We start from the raw sequence: 22,879 nt of genomic DNA, 5'->3' as shown, positions 1-22,879 counted from the left end.
TATAAATTCAACATAATTACTGTAATTCAATATCAGACTTACCAAGAACTGTGAAGATTGGGTCTTGACACACCATGATTGTATAGCAGAGGATCCGGAAATTTATTGAGTCACTGGATTTTGTCCAAAATCTTTTGAATGGGGTCCGTCAAATTGAGGGCCAAGTGTACGTACATTACATACATATATCTCAGAAAACCTACTGCATGATCTATTGATTCGAAATAAATCTAACTCCTCCAAACCAACAAACGAATGAAATACAATTTTGTGCTTCGCAGGAAGAACTAAACCACAAACACAAACCTATTTCAGCACCTTAAAGATTAAAAATTCCATCCCAATCCTCACACTGCTCAGGTCAACTACAGTGCATTGTGACACGAGCCCAATCGCCACAACTGGTAGCTGGTTTACTCTGACCAATTCAACATTTATTTGTTAAATTGCCCAACTATTTTACTTCCTTCCTTAACTACACATACTTCAATTCTGGCTGTCACCAGACTATTCTATTCACCGGTATGATTGACCTTTTCTAAAGGAAATGAGGTAAAAATTTATTTTAACTGATACTTTCCATAAATGAAAATATTAATTCTATTCACAAGAAGAAGAAGAAAGAAAAAAAAAAAAAATTCTACTCCCCATTCCATATCCCAACAAGCTTACAAAATGTTACCTCGTATTTTTTTCAACACGCCAGAAGACTAAATTTAGAGAAAACCAAAGAAAATAAGAGTACTTTGAATCAACAAATACTGAACCAAAAAGTTAATTAAAACCTAAATCAACTATCAAAAATGCTTAGACTTGATCTATTTAGAAACAGGATGAAAATGTCAACCACAGCAACTTTGCCATACCTGCCTCTTGATGCATGATGTCACTCAAATGGTTATTTTCGTGGGATTTCCGTGGATGGCTTAATGAGTATTGTACATTTTGTATCCCTTCATAATGCAGCTTAAATTTTGTATCCCTTCATAATGCAGATTAATATAAGTCTGAGTGAATAGATTTACACCCGCAGCATCAAATTTTATCTTGATGGATTTTGTGATTTGTGCCTGGTTATTCTATTTGGTTTAAGAATATGCGTGTGTGCTTGTTATAGTATTCATATATTGCTGAAAAAAAAAAAAAAAAAATAATAATAATAATAATAATAATAATAATAATTATCTTTTCTTCTTTTGACTTTTCCTCTAAGTTATTCTATTGGATGATTCATATGTATGGAAAGCTTGGTTTCTTGAAAATCTTCAGGCCTTTTGCATTTTGTCTTCAGTTTTTCTTATTGGTCTCCCGACCCGAATGAAGAGACTACAGACTTTAAGCACTTCATTATTCTGTACACAGCAACAATATCACCTCTTCTTTCTTCTAATTTAGGAAAATAAAAGTTTTCCTAATCCTTTCTCATTTTGTCTGATAAGCAGGAACCACTCTTGATTGTTATTCTTTGTGTTCTCTGGTGTATTTACCTTATTGTAGCATACAGGAAAGGAGCAATGTTCATGGGGTACTGTTTCTTACTAATTATCATACCTAGATTCAAATTAATATCATGGGTCCAACTTTGACTATACCCTTATTTTTCAATTTCACTTAGGTTTGAATTCATAGACTGTTCCAGCTTTGTCTGTGTGTATGTGTGTTCAAGTGCATACACGTTTTTGTACAGGAACAAGTTAAAATATTTAACATCCCTCATCTTTTCTTCCTTTGGTTCAAACTCGAGCAACAGTCTCCTTTGAACTCTAAATGCTCTTGATGTCTGTCACATTTCAAAAGGAATCAATGACGGAAGACTGGAATTGGCGGTCAAACAAGACGGGCATCAGTGTGAGATGTCTTCCAGCTGTTCAACCTCAACTCTATCCAGAGACATACACATGGTCTCCAGACTGGACCAAAGATCTTTTTTGTTTTTATCAACTTCGACTGTCTTCCCATAATTTTTTTTCATATAAGGAGAGCCAATGAACTGCACCTAAACTTCTCCTCTTCCTCCTCCCAGCTGGTGACAGAAATGTTCCCACAGTCCTAAAACAAAGACAATTACACAATGTTTCTTCCTGGAGAGATCTACAGAAGAGCCAGAGGAATGTTGACGACTACTGTGGAGCTGCATGTTCTCAGCGAGTGAAAGGAAAACAAACTGGTGACGAATGGGAGAGGGATAGGTGGATGTGGCCACCTCTCTTATACGAGAGAAGCCTTTGGTATACATAAACACAAATAGAAACTTAAATCAATGCCTACTATATTATTACATCATCTTTCTAATCACAGATGTGCACATGTGTATAAATGAAAAATAAAAATTGATGGTATAAATGATGGAACATGACTGCAGTGAATGGAAGTATTTAAAGAAGAAAGGCAGGAGTTTCCCATAAATACATACATATACCAACACTTGGGTGTGAATGTGGCAGGAAAGGAAGAAGTGAAGGTGGGGGTAGATTGTAGATAGAGAAGTGAGTAAATGCCTTGGGGGATTAAAAAGTGTAATGAGAAATAGACGGCCTTGCTGTGGATGGGCTATGTCCTGCAACACTGCTAACACAGGGAAGTGGACAAGATGCAGGGATGACCCATCATCTAAGAGATGCCAAGATGAGAGGGAGGGAAAAGGGTAGAGGGGAGTGGGAGTAAGTAGGGGATGGAATGGGTGGGAGTGGTTTCTATGCCTTTGTTTTTTGGCTACCTCCCTTGTAAGGGGGAAAAGCCTTTGGTATGTGTACATAATAATGAATGGGAATGGATTTATGCCTTCTGACTTTGGCTACCTCCATTGCAAGGGGGAAAAAGCCTTTGGTATATGTATGTATAATTCTTCTTTGCCTTTCTCATAATTCAGGGATATGTAGAATGAAGAGGAGGCAATTTTTTTGCTACCCCCCGTGCAGGGGGAAAAAAAGCCTTTGGTATATGTATGTATGTAGAAGATACCCCACTAATGGATGTGACAGGAGAGAATGATGGGGCATTAAGAAAAAAGGAGATAAGAATGGATGATGAAACAGATGAAAGCTGGTAAGGCACCTGGGTTAGATGGGTGTCACATGGAGTGTTTTGAAAAGAGTAATTTTGGTGGAATGGCTAGTGAGATTATTTAAAGTGTGTCTATGAAGAAGACCCAGAGGGAAGAGGGTAGGGGGGAGTGGAGTATGTAGGGGATGGAATGGGTGGGAATAGTTTCTATGCCTTTGGTTTTTGGCTACCTCCCTTCTAAGGGGGAAAAAGCCTTTAGTATATGTATGTAGGTATATATATATATATATATATATCATATATATATGCATATACCAAGGCTTTTCCCCCCTTACAAGGGAGATAGCCAAAAAGAAAAAGGCATAAAATCATTCCCACCCATTCCATCCCTGAATACACTCCACACCCCTCCACCCTCTCTTATCTTGGCACCTCCCGGATGATGGGTCATCCCTGCACCTTGTCCACTGCCCTGGGTCAGCAGTGCCGCAAGACACAGCACATCCACAGCAAGGCCACTTCATATATATATATATATATATATATATATGAAAAGGAAGTGTTCCAGTGGACTGGAGGAGTGCATGTATAGTTCCATTATATGAGGGGAAAAAAAGGGACAAACATGAATGTTGTTTTAGAAGGATCTGTCTTGGAAGTGTAGCAGAAAAGGTGTGTGGGTACTCAGAGGATCAGAAAGGGAACAGAAAGAGTAACTGGAGAAGAATGGTGTGGGTTTTTGAGAGGAAAACATGCACAGATAATATTTGTGTAATAAGACAGATATGGAGGAAATTTTTGTCTTTCCTTTAGCTGACAAATCCAGCAGCTGGCAAAAGCAACCCCACCCAAATCTTTCAGGGAAGAAACCTTGGATTTATGTCTGCATTGCATTACCGTGGGACTGTTTCTGCATCATTGGCTGAATCTTGTAAAAGAAGAGCAGATAGCAGTTGTCAGCTCTCCAGGTGTTTATGAGAGAATGATACCGAGACAAAGTTGATAAGGAGATCGAGGCCTGGCTTGAAGACCAAGTCCAAACCGTCGAAACGGAAGTTGAAGAAACGGACAAGGTTTGAAGATGGACGGCAAGGAGACGATTCTCTCTGATGCCCTTACAGGATGACCTTGTGCAGGTATACCGTCATCAATCCCTTTTCACATGCACAGGATAAATTTGATAGGCAAGAAACAAGTACACGTTTCACTCCCGTGCCCGACTGTACCTCAGTGAACGGGTATCGGAGCAGGAGTTCATGGACATGTAGTACCAATTTTGCCGCATCTAAAAACTTTGTTTTGACTGATAGCAGAGCACCTTAACTTAGAAGGAACTTGATGTCGTTAATAACTAACGAAAGGGGAGACTTTGTACGCTTGGGCATATGCACAAACTTAAGCACTAGACCATCATCACCAACCCTATGCATAAGGAGCCTCTTGATTACCCAATAAGGTGGGGGTGAAGGAGCAAGTTTTTTGAATACCCTAGTGATGAAACCTGAGCTCATATCTTCAATTTCTCAATTCACATGTACTTTGAAACATTTTCCTGGTATAATACTGAAACTGTCAACACATCATCATGATGTACATTTTTTTTTTTAGAAACCATATCCTAGGTTCAGATCTCAATTACATGAATATATCTTGAAGAACTATGCATATAATTTCAATGTATTCATTATCCAATATTTTCTGATCAGCATCACACATTTTTTTGCAATTATTCTTCATAACATTTTCTGATGTTTTTTGCCATCTGTGACGACATAAAACAGTATTCCTGGGCTTCCATGCATATAATGCAAAAGAGGGCGGCAGACTGGGTGATGCATCTAGAACAGCTAAATTTTTCTGTGAACAGAAAGGGGTAGCAAAAAAAATTTGCAGCTGCCGCAGCCCCCTCACAAATCATCATCCCCTACAGTCGTTTACACAAGTTTGGCATAAGCACCTCAGTTCTGAAGTCCCCCCTGACAAAAAAATATCAACCCCTACACCTTTGCGCACAAAAACTAACCGCACTGATGATTTGTGATGAGTACCTGCGTGCAAGCAACGGCTTATCTAGATATGGGCGATCTTTATTTTGAATCCCTGTTGTATACATTCACACGAGGCTTTACACGTTACTAAATTTTCTTTTTACATAAATAATTTATTCTATCTTTTGTAGGTTTACAAAGTGAGCCAATGCATAGACTACCCCCACCTCCCCCCCCACCACAGCTGAGGTGATTATGCCAAAACAAGATAGACCTCCGCTGCTTATGCCACATATGCCTACCTACATATCTTATATCTAGAAATTCAAATAACTAAACACTACCAATCTTCAACTTTCATGCAATACAAGTTTCATCTGCTTCACTTGGAACATATATTTTCAGAAATCCTAACACTTTGGCAATCTAGAAACTGTATCAATCAATAAACAAAGAACTAGAATGATGATTAGTGACTATAGCAATGCATTTAGAGTTAAAAGGATACGATTGCTCTAATACCGAGCTTGAACCTTGTCAGGAAATGTTGCAAAGGCACATGAACAAGTCTACTGACAATGAGACAGCAGAATCTGAAGTCGGTTCCTTGTTAGATTATATGATATATCTGCTGGGCCTGGGACAGCTACATAATTTCTAGCTTTAAAAATGATATGAATAATTACTTTCTCCTTTTGTCTGGGCTTCCTTGGCCCTGCCCTGCTGCTTGTCTCTTCTGTGCCCTGAACGTAAACTTCACAGTTACCTTTTGAGAAGCTTTGGAACCTTTTGAAGCTCTGGTTTGTGATTCTCTTGTGTTTCTGGTGGTTGTCACCTTCTTGTTTGTGGCTTTGTTAACCTTCACGTCTTTACTCTTGGCAGGCTTAACTCGCTGCTTCGCGGTCTTCTTGCCCTGAGCGGGCTTCCCTTTCCCGCCAGCACCGCCCTGAGCTTTGCCCTTTTTAGCCGCAGCCTTGCCCTTGGCTACAGAGGCCTTGACCTTGGCCGCGACGACCTTGCCTTTGGCCGCAGCACCCTTCCCCTTAGCCGCACCAGCTCTCCCTTTAACCCCCGAGACGTTTGACTTTCCATCTCTGTTCTTACCCTCGGCTAACTTCCTCTTCTTTCCTGCAGCCGGCGCTTTGGGCTTTTTGGCCGCTGCTGGACCAGCTGCCTTGGGGCCGCGCCGGCGAGGCGTAAGAGAGTGCGAAAACTGAAACATGTCTAAGTCGACGACCAGGTTTTGCTGCTCGCAGTAGTTTCTGACCTCGTTCTTGGATCTGAGCTTTTTCCCGAATGGACTGCAAAGACAATAGAATTTGATTGAGGTTAACCCTTCATGTAAAATTATTTTTTTTATTTACAAATACAATTTGCAGAAGTCAATACACAATCAAAACTTGTATACTAGTGTTATTATTATATAAAAAAAAAATATATATATATATATATAATAATAATAATAATAATAATACATACATATACCAAGGCTTTCCCCCCCTTACAAGGGAGGTAGCCAAAAAGGGAAAGGCATAAAATCATTTCCACCCATTCCATCCCTGAATACACTCCACACCCCTCCACCCTCCCTCTTATCTGAGCACCTAATAATAATAATAATAATAACTGGAACTGGCCTAAAAACCAATGATCAAACCCAGGGTTTTCTGCCTATGAAAAAACACACAGAGAAAAAAACCCTTACCTGAAGTAATAAACATCATATTTTCCAGCTGAAGCCCCCGTGATCCTCTGTACAACAATTCTGGACCAACCCTTTGGAGTCGGAACTTCTGCAGCTGGTACACCTGTCAAGAGATAAATATATAAATAAATAAATAAATCTACCTATAAATGTATACAATAATGGCCATTGTAAAGGGTGACAAAGACATTACTCTTTGCAGGATAGGGGACGGAGGGAGGGAAAGAAGAGAGGTGGGGGGGGGGGGTCGTTTCTGACAAAAACCTTTCATAATACATAAACTTTGATTTTTTTCCTTCCCCAAGAAAATTATATTAACATCTTCATGAAAACTAAAGGTTCAAATTTTTATTCTAATAATAAATAACTCTGCTTAGCTGTACTGCATACAGGAACTAAAATGGTCTTGATCAAGCAAGATTAGTTCACTCCTAAATTTATATATGTATATATATATATATATATATATATATACTGTATATATATATATATAATTATGAAACAAAAGTTTGGAAAAAAATCAATTTATAAAATGAAAGTTTGAAAAAAGAAGAAGAAAAAAATCTAATTGTTTAATAGCATACACGTACATGTAACATACAACACTACATCTAATAGGTCTAAACAACCTCATTTACTCACACAAAGCTGGATTCCTGGTGGGTCCGGTAGGTCCATCACCTTTAGTTTTCCGTTTTCTTGGTTTCGGCGCATTTTTTTCTGGTTTCCCAGCCGCCTTCCCTTTAACCTCTTTCGCTTCCGTCTTTACTGCCTCGGGCGCTTCTTTCGCGTCGTCCTCTTTCTCTTTCTCCGTTTCCTCTTTCGTCTCCACCTCCATTTTCACTTCCTCTTTTGTACCGACATTGTCCTCTTGCGCCATTTCGTCCGGAACCTGTTCATCTTCCTCTAGTCTGCTGATACCTTTGTCATTGTTGATTTTCACATCTGTTTTGTCGTTCTCCACCTCCTCCTCCTCCTCCTCTTCCGGCTCGGGCTCCTCTCCCGTTGTACTTTCGATCTTGGCTTTCGTTTCTGTCACATCGTCGTTACTTGTGGAATCTGGGAGTTCCTTGGACTGGTTGTGGGAATTGTCTTCGGTGTACGCATTGCTCTCGTCCGCTTCCACCCTCTCGGGTTGCGCAACAAACGGCTCCTTCTCGTCGCTGTGCTCTTCATCACCGTTTGTTATCTCTTGGGCTTCGAAGCCTTCTTTACCGTTTTCTGCCATTTCTTCGCCTGGCATCGCCACCTTAAACGTACTGTGGTCGTCCATCTGAAAGGTTACGAAATCGATCAATCTGTTGTCCCAGTGGAAGACCCACGGTATCTGGAAAACTGGCAACAGCCTCTAGCTGGGATCATAAATCACTTAGTGAAGAGATATTGCAACAACAACAACAACAAAAAATCATTATCATCATCAATTTCTATTAGTACAAACCTGTGATCTGTGGACTTCAGCCGTCTCTACAAACGGAATGGGTGATTCGTCGGTCTCCATCTCCCACAACCTACAAGTAATGACAATAACAATAATTAAAATAAATTGGCAGGTAAATAAACAAATAAAACTATAATAAGAACATATTAACTGGATAAACAACAATGACCTGAGTGGACTGTATCTGTAACAATCCAGCCATTTAACATAATATTATTTCCCAAAATTTGATGCTTCAGGCGCTGGCCTGTAAGACCCAGGTGAGGTTACAACCAAGTACTGAGCTCCAACTGGCAGTCTAGTATTACTGCAACCAATGGCATTCAATGATAAACATATGTGGAGCCATAAACAGCAATGTTTTTATTTTCTCGAGATAAGAATCAGCTTCCTGTCTTTGCATTTGGAACCGATGATGTGCGTCAACACAAGGGGATTCCGAAGGATGGAGACTTATGAGAAAGAGGTCCCTACCGTAAACACCCAGCGTTCTTATCCAAGAGGGGATGAAATCACAAAGGTCATAAAAAGGAAACTTAAGGCAGGTTGCAAAAGATAAGTGATCAGTATTCTCCTTTGCAAAAGATAAAAGGAGAGCCGAGAACCAGTGACTGTGATGTGGAAACAGTCTCATACTTATCAAATAGATCGCGAACAAAGACGTGCAGTCAGATGGCTACATAGAATGTGGTTTGTAATGTTGTTAACCACTTCACTCCGGGCCAAAATCTCACGGGCAGCATTAGTTGCCAGACGTACGATGTTGCGTCATAATACTTGTATCATAAAAAAGTCACCGCTTATATCGATCGTTCCCTCTTTCACCTGTGAATTTTGATAACCATAGAAAATGTGATGAAGCCAGTTTAGAGAGTATGTCAGTTACGCAGGGACAACTACAATAAATATAATCAAGACGCTGATATGGCAACCTCGCGTATCCACTTGCTCCCCATGCCACTTACGTAGGCAGCACCGTATGGAAGGAGTTAAGGAGTTGGAATTGCAGGGTGTACCTCTAGTGGGATATATCTATATATATAGATATATATATATATATATATATATATATATATATATATAGATATATATATATATATATATATATATATATATATATAGATAGATAGATAAAAAAAAGTATGTTACTGTTTCTAAAATAATGACTGCATGCAGTCAATACCTGTGTGGGGTGACCATCCCTTATTGGGCACATCCCCTGGGTTGCAGATAAGGATTCGGCTATACAATAGCATGACCTTCTGGTGGACCTGTGAGACACTTCCTGCAAGAACAGTTCCCCCTATATTGAACTTCATATGGACCCTGCCCATAATTTCTCTTTTTCAATTTCAACCACTCTGCCTCCTTACTTCATATAAAGACAGCTGACAACCACACCTTGCTCTGCTCCCACCACTGGGGGACCAGTGATGGGTACCTGCTTGCATTCATCCCACAAGATGGACAGCACAATCATCCTTTCCAGCTTGAGATTTAGTGTGAACAGGTTGAAAGTTAGTCTCTGGAATGGGTCCCAAGATATATATATATATATATATATATATATATATATATATATATATATATATATATATATATATATATATATATATATATATATATATATGCAGAGGTGGAAGGAGTGAACATGAGGGGATGACCAAGGATGAGGTGGATAGATGGGGTAAAAGGGGCATTGGGAAAGAGGGGGATGTCTGTGGAAGAAGGATGGGAGAGGACAGAAAATAAGAGTGAATGGAGAATGGTTGTGTATGGATGATGCTGTGATGCATGAGGGGGAATGAGGGGGGGATAGGGGATGAGGGAGTATGTGTGAGAAATAATTTGACAGCCTGAAGGGATTTCTCTCCATCTTCTCCATTTCTGCATGAGGGGATGGAGGGGGGAGGGGAGGTCACCAATTTAATAAAGCAACCTTGCAATGGATGAGCTGTGTCTTGCAACATTGCTTCTGATCCTGGGCAGTGGGTAAGATGCAGGGATGACCCATCATCCAGGAGGAGCCAAGATAAGAGGGAGGGAGAGAGGTAGATGGGAGTGGGGTAATTGGGGATGGAATGGATGTGAGTGGATTTTATGCCTTTGTTTTTTGGTTACCTGCCTTGTAAGGGGGAAAAGCCTTCGGTATATGTATGTACATACATACATATACCAAGGCTTTTTCCAACTTACAAGGGGGGTAGCCAAAAAGAAAAAGGCATAAAATCATTCCCACCCATTCCATCCCTGAATACACTCCACACTCCTCCACCCTTCCTCTTAGCACCTCCTGAATGACGGGTCATCCCTGCACCTTGTCCACTGCCCTGGGTCAGAAGCAATGTCGCAAGACACAGCACATCCACAGCAAGGCTGCTTCATTAAATCGGCTACCCCCCCTCTCCGTCCACCCATTGCATAAAATGAGAGGACGGGGAGAAATCCCTTCGGGCTGCGTCAAATTTTGCTAACACATACTACCTCACCCCCCATCCACCCGCCCATTCCACCTCATGCTATCACATCATCATCCATATACAACCATTCTCCATTCACCCGTCTTCTGTCCTCTCCCGTCCTTCCTCAACAGACATTCCCCTCTTCCCCAAAGCCCTAGGTATATGTAAATATATATATATATATATATATATTGTAGTGGGTGAGACACAAGGATGACCTGTCATCCAGGAGGAGCCAAGAAAAGCAGGAGGGAGTGGTGGTGAATGGGAGTGGGGATGAAATGAGTGGGAGTGGATTTATGCCTTTGACATTGGCTATCTCTCCTGTAAGGTGGAAAAACCCCTTGATATGTATATATAATATATATATTGCCTCTACAGAAAACTGATTACCAGCGACTGCTCACCCTCTCCTACTTTCAGCCAACGACATAGAAAGTCACATAACTATACAACAATCGGGACTGCTCGGACAGACAGTCTAGGGAACGACAACAACTATACAACAATCTAGTTTCTTTCTAGAGATCTATGGGGATGAGGATGAGGACCCGTGCCAGCCAATGTCAGTCTGCGGGTTTCCACTCAGTGAAACAAGGCAGCAATTGACCCCTTGAGTACCAGATGTGTGTTTTGTGACACCTGTGTGTCACGGCTGAGTGCACCTGCCAGGAACGCATGTGTCACAGTTATAAGCTGTGTGTATTGAGGGCTCTTAAGGCCTCGGTTTCTGGGTTATTTCTACCCACGTGGTGGCAAGTGTCTGTGTTTACAAACATAAGGCTCCTGCCATTCGTGGGATGGTTTAAAACATTTGTTTACGTAAGGTTGACGGGTCGGTAACAAAGGGGTTAACCTTCTATTGGGCTGCTACACGACAATGGATAAACACTAGTACAACATAGACTAGTCTAACATTTCCAGGACAGATCTAAGGGAGGCCTTATAGACTAATGCTGACTACTGTGGGGCTGTAAGTTTATAACCACTGAAATTGAAAGCAGTTATTATTATTATTGAGGCACATGAAGAATTGTCACCTCAGAACGCCCACATGAAGAATCGTCATCCCATCAGATCTCACCTGAAGAACTGTTACCCCATACGCTGATTATCAACAGTGGAATACAGATTAGATTAGGTTAGGTTAGTTTAGGTTAGGTTGAATGTAGGTTATGATTATTGTCATCAACTTACAAACAAAGAATTGTAAACCCAGGATGGCCCACATGAAGAATTGTCACCCTGTTGAAGTCTAGGGTGACGATTCTTCGTGTGATCCTTATTATTGATATGTTCAAGTGGGGACCAATGACAGCTACCTGAACATGGTGGTGCTACAAGTTGAATAGTGAAGCTGTCAACCCTTTCGACCTCCTGGTTGGGGTGAAGGGGTCTCGAGATTGTTCTCAATCAATTTCAACTCTTTCTTACAACACTTTCTCACACATGGAGAGTTGACAACAAATGATAGCTCTCCTCTTTCTACTACAAGTGACAAAGTAACAATGCCACATCGATACAACACAGACATAAACACCATGTCAGATCAGAGCCTTAGTATATTTTGCTCGTTACAGCTTTTCATGTACTTAGTCATAATACACATGACTGAGAAATTAGATAAGAGGAACGATGGTGGGGGGTTACTGAATACTAGGAAAGGTTGAGGAGAAGGTGGACCAAATGTCTGGGAGCAGGAAACGTTAACGATAAGATGGAACAATTGGCTGTGTGAAGGACATTAGGGATCAACTGTAGAGTTTCCACCCCCGAGTGCGTGCTGATCTGTGGGGATCCGGGGTGCTCTGCTGATGCTCAGGCACGCACCGTCACTCAGGTCATGATAACGTTTTTATTATCTTACCTAACCTAACTTAACGGCACTCAAAAGGTTAATCTTTGTTTGGGGATTAGGTTAGGTATAAAAAAAAAAAAAAAAAAAAAAAAAAAAAAAAAAAAAAAAAAAAAAAAAAAAAAAAAAAAAAAAAAAAAAAAAAATCATGACCCGAGAGTTAGGTTAGATAATAAAAAACGTTATGACCTGAGTGACAGCAGAGCACCCCGGTTCCCCACAGATCAGCACGTGCGTGGGGACGGAGATTCTACAGTTGATCCAACATAAGCCCGCAACCGAGAAACAAAAGAAAGAAGAAAATAAGAAGGGTGAGCAATTGTCTACTGAGGGTGAATAACCTCTCAAGGTCATTGCCCACCCTCGATAGACAATTGATCACCCTTCTTACTTTCTTCTTACTTTTGTTCCTCAGTTGTGAGCTAATGTCCTTCACCCAGCCAAATGTTCCGTCTTATCCTTAACCTTTCCTGTTCCCAGACATGTGGTCCATCTTCTCCTTAACCCCTTCGATACGGTGATGCCTACGTAAGCATCATGAGGAGCAAGTGGGTACGCGAGGATGCTGATGTCGGCGTCTTGATTATATATATTGTAGTTGTACCTACGTGACCCCCATACTCTGTAAACTGGCTTCATCATATTTTCTATGGTTATCAAAATTCACGGGTGAAAGAGAACGAGCAATACAGCGGTAACTTTATAATGCAAGTATTATGATGCAACATCGCACGTCTGGCAGCTAATGCTGCCTGTGAGATTTTAGCCCAGAGTGAAGGGACCTTTCCTAGTTTTCAGTAACTCCCTTCCATTCCTCTTATTTAATCTCAAGTCATGTGTATCACGACAACGTACTTGAAAAAGCTGTAATAAGCAAAACCTCACACTAACAAAGGCCTGATCTTCACATGGCGTTTATTTCAATAAACTTGTCAGCAATTGCCATTTTCATACACAACATAGACAGTAATCCATAGTTTTTCCCAGAAGTCTGTGGGAGGGCCCACGGATCATTGCCAGCTGCGGTGGAAATGCAGGTTTCCCACGTCATGAAAATCGTGGCAGCAATTATCATTTGGAGGTGGAGGGGAGCATGTTAGGGATGGAATGGGTGGGAGTGGTTTTTATGCCTTTGTTTTTTTGGCTATCTCCTTTATAGGGGGGAAAAAGCCTTTGGTATATGTATGTACATTTGTGGAATGTGTATGGTCCTGGGGTTCGTCTTTGTTGTTTGAGTGGAAAAGTATGAGATGGAAAGTAAGCATCACAATTATGTTCTCTTTATCTGAAAAATTATACAGATTTACATACGGAGATGATGAAAATGCAAGTAATCTCAGGCCTAGTCCTGGGATTGAGTACAGGCCTCCTAACGCCACACCTCAGAGAAGACGCGAGGTTGTTACTGGTGATTTCAATAGCAAGATGGCCAAAGGTGTCCCATCATTGTTCCAGGTCTTCCACGGATACACCCATCTTTGGCTCCTATTACACAAACCTACACATGTAAACTACTCCCATACATTCACAAATCCACAAACACATCCACACAGAGGTGACTGAAGTACCGTAAAACTAAGGATTACAAAGGCGGAGCATGCCGACAGGAGAACTTTTGGTCCATATCTAGGTCGAATGCAAAAAAAAAAAAAATAATAATAATAATAATAAATAAAAACTATAATAATGTAAATAACAAATAAAATACATAAATAAATGCATAGGTATAGTTAAATGATAAACAGGTAAATAGTAAATAATAATAAATTGACATATAACTAATAATAAATGAAAATCAGACAGACAAATGATAACAAAACAAAAGCAAATAATATAAAATAAATTATAATCATTACAGCATCTTGCTTAGGTGTTTATCTAAATGATTCTTAAAGCTTCGAACTGAACTACATTGCACTACCTGTGCAGGAAGTTTATTCCATTCATTAACTACACGGTTGGCAAAGTTGTTTCTACCTACTTCCAAATTGAATCTATTTCCGGACAGATTGAGACCATTGTTTCTTGTCTGATCCTCATTCAATGTGAAAATTTTGTCACTTTTGATGTTGCCAATTCCCTTTAAAATCTTAAAGACCTGTATCAAGTCACCTCTGAGTCTATGCTTTTTTAGGGAAAACAGATTCATATGTTTTAGTTGATTTTCGTATGATTTATTTTTGATATTTGGAATCAGTTTTGTGGCTCGCCGTTGTACTTTTTCCAGTCTGTCAATGTCTTTAATGAGATTCGGTGACCATATGGAAACAGCATATTCCAAATGTGGACAAACTAACGATTTATATAGCTTGTTAATGAGTGATGTACTTTTGAAATCAAAAGATCGCACAGTCCTTGAATCTTATTTGCTTTCTCAGAGGCGGAAATACACTGCTTGGATGATTTGAGGTCGTTACTGATAATTTGAGTGATCATTTGCCACTCCGCACAGTTTTGTATCATCAGCAAATTTGGAAACAGTAGATTTTAGTCCGTGGTCTATATCATTTATAGATACAGGTAAACGTCGACTTACGATGGCATTAGGTTTCGATAGAGCCATCGTAAGACGAGTTCATCGTAAGTCGATCCCCAATTTGTGTATCACTCTGTTCCGTGGTTACTGTACCTAGCCTACCTGTATATTAACCACCAGAGATACTGAATATAGCCTATTAAACATGTACAGTAGTTTATTTAATTATTTTTATCCTTTTTACCATATTCAAACACTATGATATGTATTTTCAGTACGGACTTATATCTCGCGGGCAGCAGCCAATGCCAGCCGTACGACGTGACGTAATAATACTCGCATCATAAAATATAGTCACCGCTTATATCGATCGTTCTCTCTTTCACCCGCGAATTTTGAAAACCACAGAAAATGGGATTCAGGGCACATTTGAAAGAATGTAAAAACACAGGGGCGACTACAATAAATATAATCAAGACGCCGATATGGCAGCGTCGCGAATCCACTTGCTCCTCATGACGCCTACGTGTGCGGCACCGTATGGAAGGGGTTAAATTATCATATCGTCGTCCTCGTCGTCGTCATCGTAAGTCGCGGCCATCGTAAGTCGACGTTTACCTGTACTATGAATAGAAGGGGCCCAAGAACGGAACCCTGAGGAACTTCTCTCGTAACATTTTTCCATTTAAAACAACTCTCTGTTTTCGACCATTCAACCAATTACTAGTCCAACCTAATAGGCTACCACTTATTCCGTGTAAAGCTAATTTAGTAAGTAGTCTTTCGTGTGGGACGGTATCAAAAGCTTTTGCAAAGTCTAGATATATTAAATCTATATTGTTTCTTTTGTCATAATTCGAGATAACTGTGTTGTAGAATTCGAGTAAGTTAGTCACGCAAGAACGTTTCCATCTGAAACCATGCTGGCTATCATTTATCAAACGGTTACTTTCTAAATGATGTTCGATAGCATCTCTGATGATAGTTTCCATTATTTTTCCTATGATTGAAGTCAAACATATAGGCCTATAGTTATTTGGCTTCTTTGTCACCTTTTTTTAATATGGGAGTAACGTTAGCTAGCTTCCATTCTCCTGGGACATCTCCGGATATGATGGATTTCTTGAAAATAATTTCTAATGGAACAATCTCATTTTTCATTTCCTTTAAGATTCTCAGATGCCAACCGTCAGGCTGACATGTTTAACCCAGAACTGTAAAAGATGGGATATTACGAGACTTGTCTCATTCCTGTATATCACTACGAGGGAACCACTAATTGGCAATCCTACCGTTAATCAACACGATGTAGTCCCCCTAGAAGAAGCTCTCCTGACGATGTCCATCTAGTTTCCTGCAAGGCATAAATGTCCATTCTATAATATTTCAACTTGGAAACCGAGACTACAATAGCTACAGGTGAGGACTATATGCCAGAAGATGTGTGGCTTTGACTGAAGCCATCATGTTGTCCCATGTGCTTTGATGGAGTACAAAACGGTCATGGCTAAGAATCTACGAGAAGTGTTAGACATGAAACTGCAACAAAGAGATACACAACCCACACACTTCCATTAGCATTACCATCACACAATGGTCAAAGGATTTATAAAACTCTAAGTACTGCACTAACACATAATACAAACAAATGAAATCTATGTATCAAACTAGAAATCCATTTCTCAGTTGGTGATTGTTCATTTTCTATGGCATGTATATGTAAGAACTTGTGATGTTTTAACTTTCCCCCCTTAAAATTCGCAATCCCATTCAAACTCTTCTCAATCAATCTACTGCCCTGGATCTTTTGTAGGAGGCCCATGCCCCAAAACTGGCCACGACCACAACTACCAGATCTGCCCGTGTCACTCTGTAGAGATTTTGTGTAGCTCTCTGGAAAGAGGCACAGGTGGAAGGAGTGAACTTGAGGGGATGACCAAGGACGAGATGGATGGATGGGTTGTAGGGGGTGTTGAGCAAGAGGGGAATGTCTGTTGAGCAAGGAAGGGAGAAGGCAGGAGATAGGGATGAGTGGAGAATGACTGTGTATGGATACTGTGATGCAAGGGAGGGATAGGGGATAGGGGGTGCCTATATGTGAATGATATATTGATGCAGCCCGAAGGGATTTCTTCCTGTCATTTCTTTTTCTGCATGTGGGGATGGTGAGGGGGGTTGCCAATTAAATGAAGTGGCCTTGCTGTGGATGTACTGTGTCTTAATGCATTGCGTTTGACCCAGGGCAGTTGGCAGATGCAGGGATGACCTGTCATCCATGAGGAGCTGAGATGGGAGGGGTGGTGGGAGTGAAATGGGTGGGAATAGGTATGTGCCTCTGACTTGGCTACCTCCCTTATAAGGGGGAAAAAGCTCTCAGTGTATAAGCACATAGTCTGGAAAGAGTGAATGTAGGACAGAATAGTACAGTATAAGGTGCTCTGTATCTGAGGCAAGTGTAATGTCCCTACCAGACTTAGTCCGCAGGGTGGCGACCTGAACATAGGCATGCCAGTAAATTTTTTGTTTATCTTAGGAATGATTTCTGTATTGATTTGATTTCCGCAGGTTTGGTGTAGTATAGAATTTGGCAATGTATTGCAATGCTTGTTTTGTGATTTGAGTGCATATGCCTTTATTCATATGGACATAATGTAGTGCACTGGGGTAGCTTATCGAAGATGTTTGAACTGAGTACTATTAGGGTTGTTATATATGGTGACATCCCCTTCTGAAAGCTGAATGTAAAATTTCATGCATCTTTTATCAAACCCATACCTTGTTGTATAAATAGTGATTCCCAACCATATTGATTAATACATACATATATATACTATGGGCTTTTTCCCCCTTACAAGGGAGGTAGCCAAAGTAAAAAATCCACTCCCACCCACCACCCCTCCCTCCTGGATGATGGGTCATCCCTGCACCTTGCCCACTGCACTGGGTCACAAACAATGCAGCAAGACAACTCCATTTAATCGGCAAACCCCCTTCTCCATCCCCTCATACAGAAAAATGGAAGACAGGGAGAAATCCCTTCAGGCTGTGTTAAAATATCATTCACATACACAATTCCTTCTACAGTGGGGCCCAGATTCTTCAACTGTCGCCAAAGCAATTCAGGGACCTCACTGACATACCAGTGGTGTCCTTCTAATGCTGGCTGGACAGGCGGCTTAGCAAACTACCAGATAAGCCACACATACCTAGATACCCCAAGCCTCCATCACAACACCCCACTGGAAGCCGCAAGAGCGGCAGAAGTCCACCTGAGCTGTCATTAACCTCTTCCATACTATGATGCCTACGTAGGCGTCATGATGTATGAGTGGGCATACGTGGATGCCACTGTCTGTGTCTTGTTAATATCTATTTTGTAGTTATAGCTGAGTGACCCCCAAATTCGGTAAACTGATTTGATCACATTTTCTATGTTTATTATTACTCAGAGTAAAAGAGAATGAGTAATTTAGGACTGACTTCATATTTTACAACATGAGTATTGTGATGCATCAATCATCATACATCAGGCATCCAATGCTGTGTGTGAGAATTTCACTCATACTGAAGGGGTTAACAGGCAGAATCAACCAAAGTAAAGCCTGTCTGGTATAAGAACCTACTCCCCTACCACATCTGCGCCAAACACTGCGAAAGAAATTCGCAACAATCTATTTTATGTGTGAAGATTGCGACGAATGTGGGTAGGAGGTAAAGGAAACATGGGCTCAGGGAAATACTTTAATTCCTGACTAGTTCTTCAGAGGAATGAAGAATTAGCCACTCAGGCAAAATTAGTCAGGAATAAAAGTATTCCCCTCAGCCCGTGTTCCCTTTACCTCCTACCTATAATCTATTTTATCACTAACATTCAAACAACCTTAGTGTGAACTCACTAGGTATCATTGACATTAAAACACAAGGATGAAAAAGACTGCAAGAGCCCATAAGGCCTACACTAGGTAGTTACATGTCCATTACCACCTGTCTTCCCCATCCATAAAATTATCTAACCTTTTCTTAAAACAACTAATAGCTTCGGCAACCACTACATGGTCACTAAGTCTTATTCCATTCGTTGATCACTATTGGTTAACCAGTTCTTGCCTATTTACTTATTAAATCTTAATTTGTCAAATTTAAATCCACTACTGCCAGTCCTGCAGCTACGTTCTGCATGAGAAGGGTAGGGGGATCCACATACTAACTCTGGTGGAACTACTTTGGTAACGTAAAGCTGAACTTTGACTGGAATTTCTAAATAACTTTTATACAAACAACAATACTGATTAAATGCATCATGTTATCCTTAACCTCTTCACTCCAGGGCACATCGCACATCTGGCAGCATTAGCTGCCCGACGTGCGATGTTGCGTCATAATAATCGCATTATAAAAATAAAGTCAGTGCTCAATCATTCGTTCTCTTTCACCCGTGAATTTTGATAACCATAGAAAATATGATGAAGCCAGTTTAGAGAGAATGGAGGTTACGTAGGTACGACTACAATAAATATAATCAAGACGCCGACGTCGGCATCATCGCGTACCCACTTGCTCCTCATGACGCCTACGTAGGCGTCACTGTATGGAAGTGGTTAACATGGTGATCCTGTGAGACAGATGTCATGCACTATTTTCGGTTCTATTCCAGTGTCACCAAACCACGTTTTTTTATTCCTTTCTTTTTTCTATTGGAAAGATTTATTTTTTCTATGGAATGGTTATGTTAAATTAGGCAATGAACTATTTGACAACAAAACCTTCATAGCCTGAAACTTGCACCCTCCAATAGATCCTAACCTAACCTGCGTTCGCATGACTGGGATTCTGCCCTATTTTCCAAACTCTATCTTCATATGGAGTTCTTAGAATCATACTCAAGTTTCTCGACTGCTTACCAGCCAGCTTGGACCATCAGCTCCTTGAGACACTATCTTTGTTTTAATAGATGTGACGGTTGAACAAATTAAAGTATCTGAATAGAATCGCCAATGACAATGATGTCAAAATAATTCCGACAGCTGTCCCCAGACTCGAACTGAGACTTTCACGGTGGCAGGCCATTCCTCTACCAATATGCTACTATTATAGCCATAGTCTGTAGAACAACGGCCTGCCACCAAACAAGTCTCGGTTCAAGTCTTGGGACAACTGTCGGAATGATTTAAATTAGAGTATGAATTCGTCTGCTCTAACCTAATCTAACTGTGGTGGGTGATTTGGTCGAGTAAATGGGCCAATTTGGCGATGGGTCAAGTTGACCTTACAACCCTAAACTGGGCCCAAACACACTCCCTATAAACTGTCATTATATTTCTCCAGTTTTCCACATACAAAGAACAGATAACTGGTGAATACTCCCTTCCTTCTATTACCATACACCCTTACCAAAGAATCACGCAAACACATATATAATGTGGAACTTATATTGTCAAATGGCTCCTAACCTAACCTTACCTAATGTAACCAATTCTATACAGAAAATGGATCTTTCAAATACACAAAATAAGGAAAAAATCGTGTTTGCACCCTAATGGGATAGATCTTAATTCTATCCAACATAAAGACAAATGAAAAAGAAATAAATATCTAATCTATAATAATAATTCTCTCCAGATATTCCATGACTGTGATGACAGGTACATATAAAAAACACCTGTCAAACCCCACAGCAGGATTTTCATCATATATCCAATACAAACTCCCTAAATTCGGATTCAGCGAGTTTGGACGTTTTAATCCTTCGTTTTCTTTGTTTATTCCTGTTGGCTTCCCTTGCCTTGGGCTTGGGTACACCCAGCATAGCCTGACTGATGGAGCACCCATCTCGCTTTACTCAGTTATCGCTACCAAGAACATGTCTTTTGTGAACAAAAACCAAAAGTTACGAAACCTTGTACTAGATACTCGTAAGGTGAGCCTTCATTAAGCATTTCAAACAACTAAATCTTACAAAATGCCTTGATTTCTAATATTTGCATCACTTCCCCGCCAGAAAGCATTGCTAGCTCAAGACAAGTATGGATTCAACACATAGCCATACGCTGACAATCTCAGCTTTGAAACTTGGAAACTATCTGGCTTAAAAAAGAAACTTAATAGCTACAGAAACTATAGCCTTACCTCCGAAGTTGAACTTAAATAAAAGGAATATAGCTATTAGTTTAGGCGCGTGTGTCCCCCCCTTCACCGCTATGCTCAACAACAAACTCTGTTCGTTTCTACTGTTAAGTATTAATCATGGCATTCATCTTCCTATATTTCTATCTTAAACTGTTTGCTGGTAGTAACATATTCCTCCTACACCTTAAAGTATTAGCGTATTGTACAGTGAAATACTCGGGGACTCAACCAACCCATTTACTTAGCAAGGCAAGCCACTTTGACGGATACAAACAACGCTGTACAAGCGTCTCTTGAAGACGATGCATCCACATAAATAATTAGTCAATAAAATCATCATGTTTCCAATGAATATTAATATAGAAAAAATAAATAAGATATTACACTATTGTTCTTACTATATATGCTGTGTACACAAATATATTATCTCGATATCTGGCAATTCAAAATGTTTCCCCATAGACAACAGATGTACCGATACGATAAAAGTCCATGGCAGACAATCAGTTTAGACTTCATTTTACTGAGTAGGGAATTAACAACAACAAATATTTACTGTCGAACGCCTTATTGTGTTTACGGATCAAGTAAACACACAATAAAATCATGAACATTGATAATCTTGAAAGTGTAAAGAAAGTCACGCAGCAAGAATATGTATAATTATTTACCAATTGTGATAAAGGGTTAGTGATTTGCTCGTGATCCCCATTTCTTTGACTCAATTTCTCAATTTTAGTCTTAAATTTTTTTTTTGTCTGATTTATATTTTCAGCCAATTTACTCATTCAATAAATCGACGTATCTATTTAGAAAGCTATACACCCTGACATCTTTTAACACTTGCATTTTCAACTATTTACTATCTCTTGTTGATTTTTTGTTTCATACCAGCAAATCCTCTCATTTGTCTTAATCTATCCATTATATGCGTGTGGCATAGATTCCATATTTTTCATATATTTTTTTCTGAAAAAAAAATACAAATACATTTGTGTTGGCTTTTAATTTAGTAAATTGTAATCACGAAAAATATTGATATCCATTCCACCCTCTAAGACTTGATTTTTCTTTTCAAATATAGAAAAAGGTATATGTGTGTGTGTATATATATATATACTTATATATATATATATATATATATATATATATATATATATATATACATATATATACATATATATATATATATATATGTATATGTTGATAAATTATATATATATATATATATATATATACATATATATATATATATATATATATATATATGTGTGTGTGTGTTGATAAATTATATATATATATATATATATATATATATATATATATATATATATATATATATATATATGTATATTGGGAGTAGGTACGTGCATTTGACTTGGCTACCTCCTTTATAAGGTGGAAAAACTCTTGGTATCTGTATGTATGTAAATTATTTTTTCTACCATGTAGATGATCTACTATGTAGATAATTCTACGGAATAGAATCTACCATGTAGATTATTTACCATGTAAGCTATATACCATATATATTATCTACCACATATTGCTCAAAATGTATATCATCTACCATGTAGATTATCTGCTATGGATAGTTTCTACAATTATCTACCATATATATTCACGTCCAAGCAAATATATTCGTTGAGGGAACCCCACACTAAGGGGACCCCAGATTTAGGAGCCCCAGATTTAGGGCCACCAGACTTAGGGGCCCCCAGATTCTGAGGAGCCCCCAGGCTCTGAGGGGCCCCCAGACTAAGGGATCCCCAGACTTAGGGGCCCCAGACTCTGAAGGGCCTCCAGACTACAGGGGCCTCCAG

The 22,879-nt window shown here is 39.7% G+C and overlaps 1 protein-coding gene across 10 annotated transcripts in view; it reads right to left on the bottom strand.

Annotated features, from left to right (window-relative positions):
• Nucleotides 1–21,567, bottom strand: part of LOC143033244 (uncharacterized) — a 36,204-nt gene extending 14,637 nt beyond the window's left edge. Inside the window, exons 1-6 of one of the 10 annotated variants that reach the window (XM_076198453.1) lie at nucleotides 21,455–21,472; nucleotides 16,223–16,284; nucleotides 8,138–8,207; nucleotides 7,339–7,969; nucleotides 6,697–6,799; nucleotides 6,096–6,292 (exon numbers count right to left, since the gene is read on the bottom strand). In XM_076198453.1, coding sequence (XP_076054568.1) covers nucleotides 6,096–6,292; nucleotides 6,697–6,799; nucleotides 7,339–7,969; nucleotides 8,138–8,197 — 991 coding nt within the window. In that variant the 5' untranslated portion in view covers nucleotides 8,198–8,207; nucleotides 16,223–16,284; nucleotides 21,455–21,472. Of the gene's footprint in view, nucleotides 1–6,095; nucleotides 6,293–6,696; nucleotides 6,800–7,338; nucleotides 7,970–8,137; nucleotides 8,208–16,222; nucleotides 16,285–20,826; nucleotides 20,958–21,056; nucleotides 21,184–21,289; nucleotides 21,362–21,454 lie in introns of those variants that run through there. The other 9 variants (XM_076198450.1, XM_076198448.1, XM_076198452.1 and 6 more) reach the window with 9 other exon arrangements.
• Nucleotides 21,568–22,879: the final 1,312 nt, after the last annotated feature.

This window comes from Oratosquilla oratoria, chromosome 15 (assembly GCF_046742065.1).
Source record: "Oratosquilla oratoria isolate Oo_2021 chromosome 15, ASM4674206v1, whole genome shotgun sequence".
NCBI classification, from domain to species: Eukaryota; Metazoa; Arthropoda; class Malacostraca; order Stomatopoda; family Squillidae; genus Oratosquilla; species Oratosquilla oratoria.
Note: the sequence above shows the minus strand (reverse complement) of the source record. Positions and strands in the feature narration are given on the sequence as shown.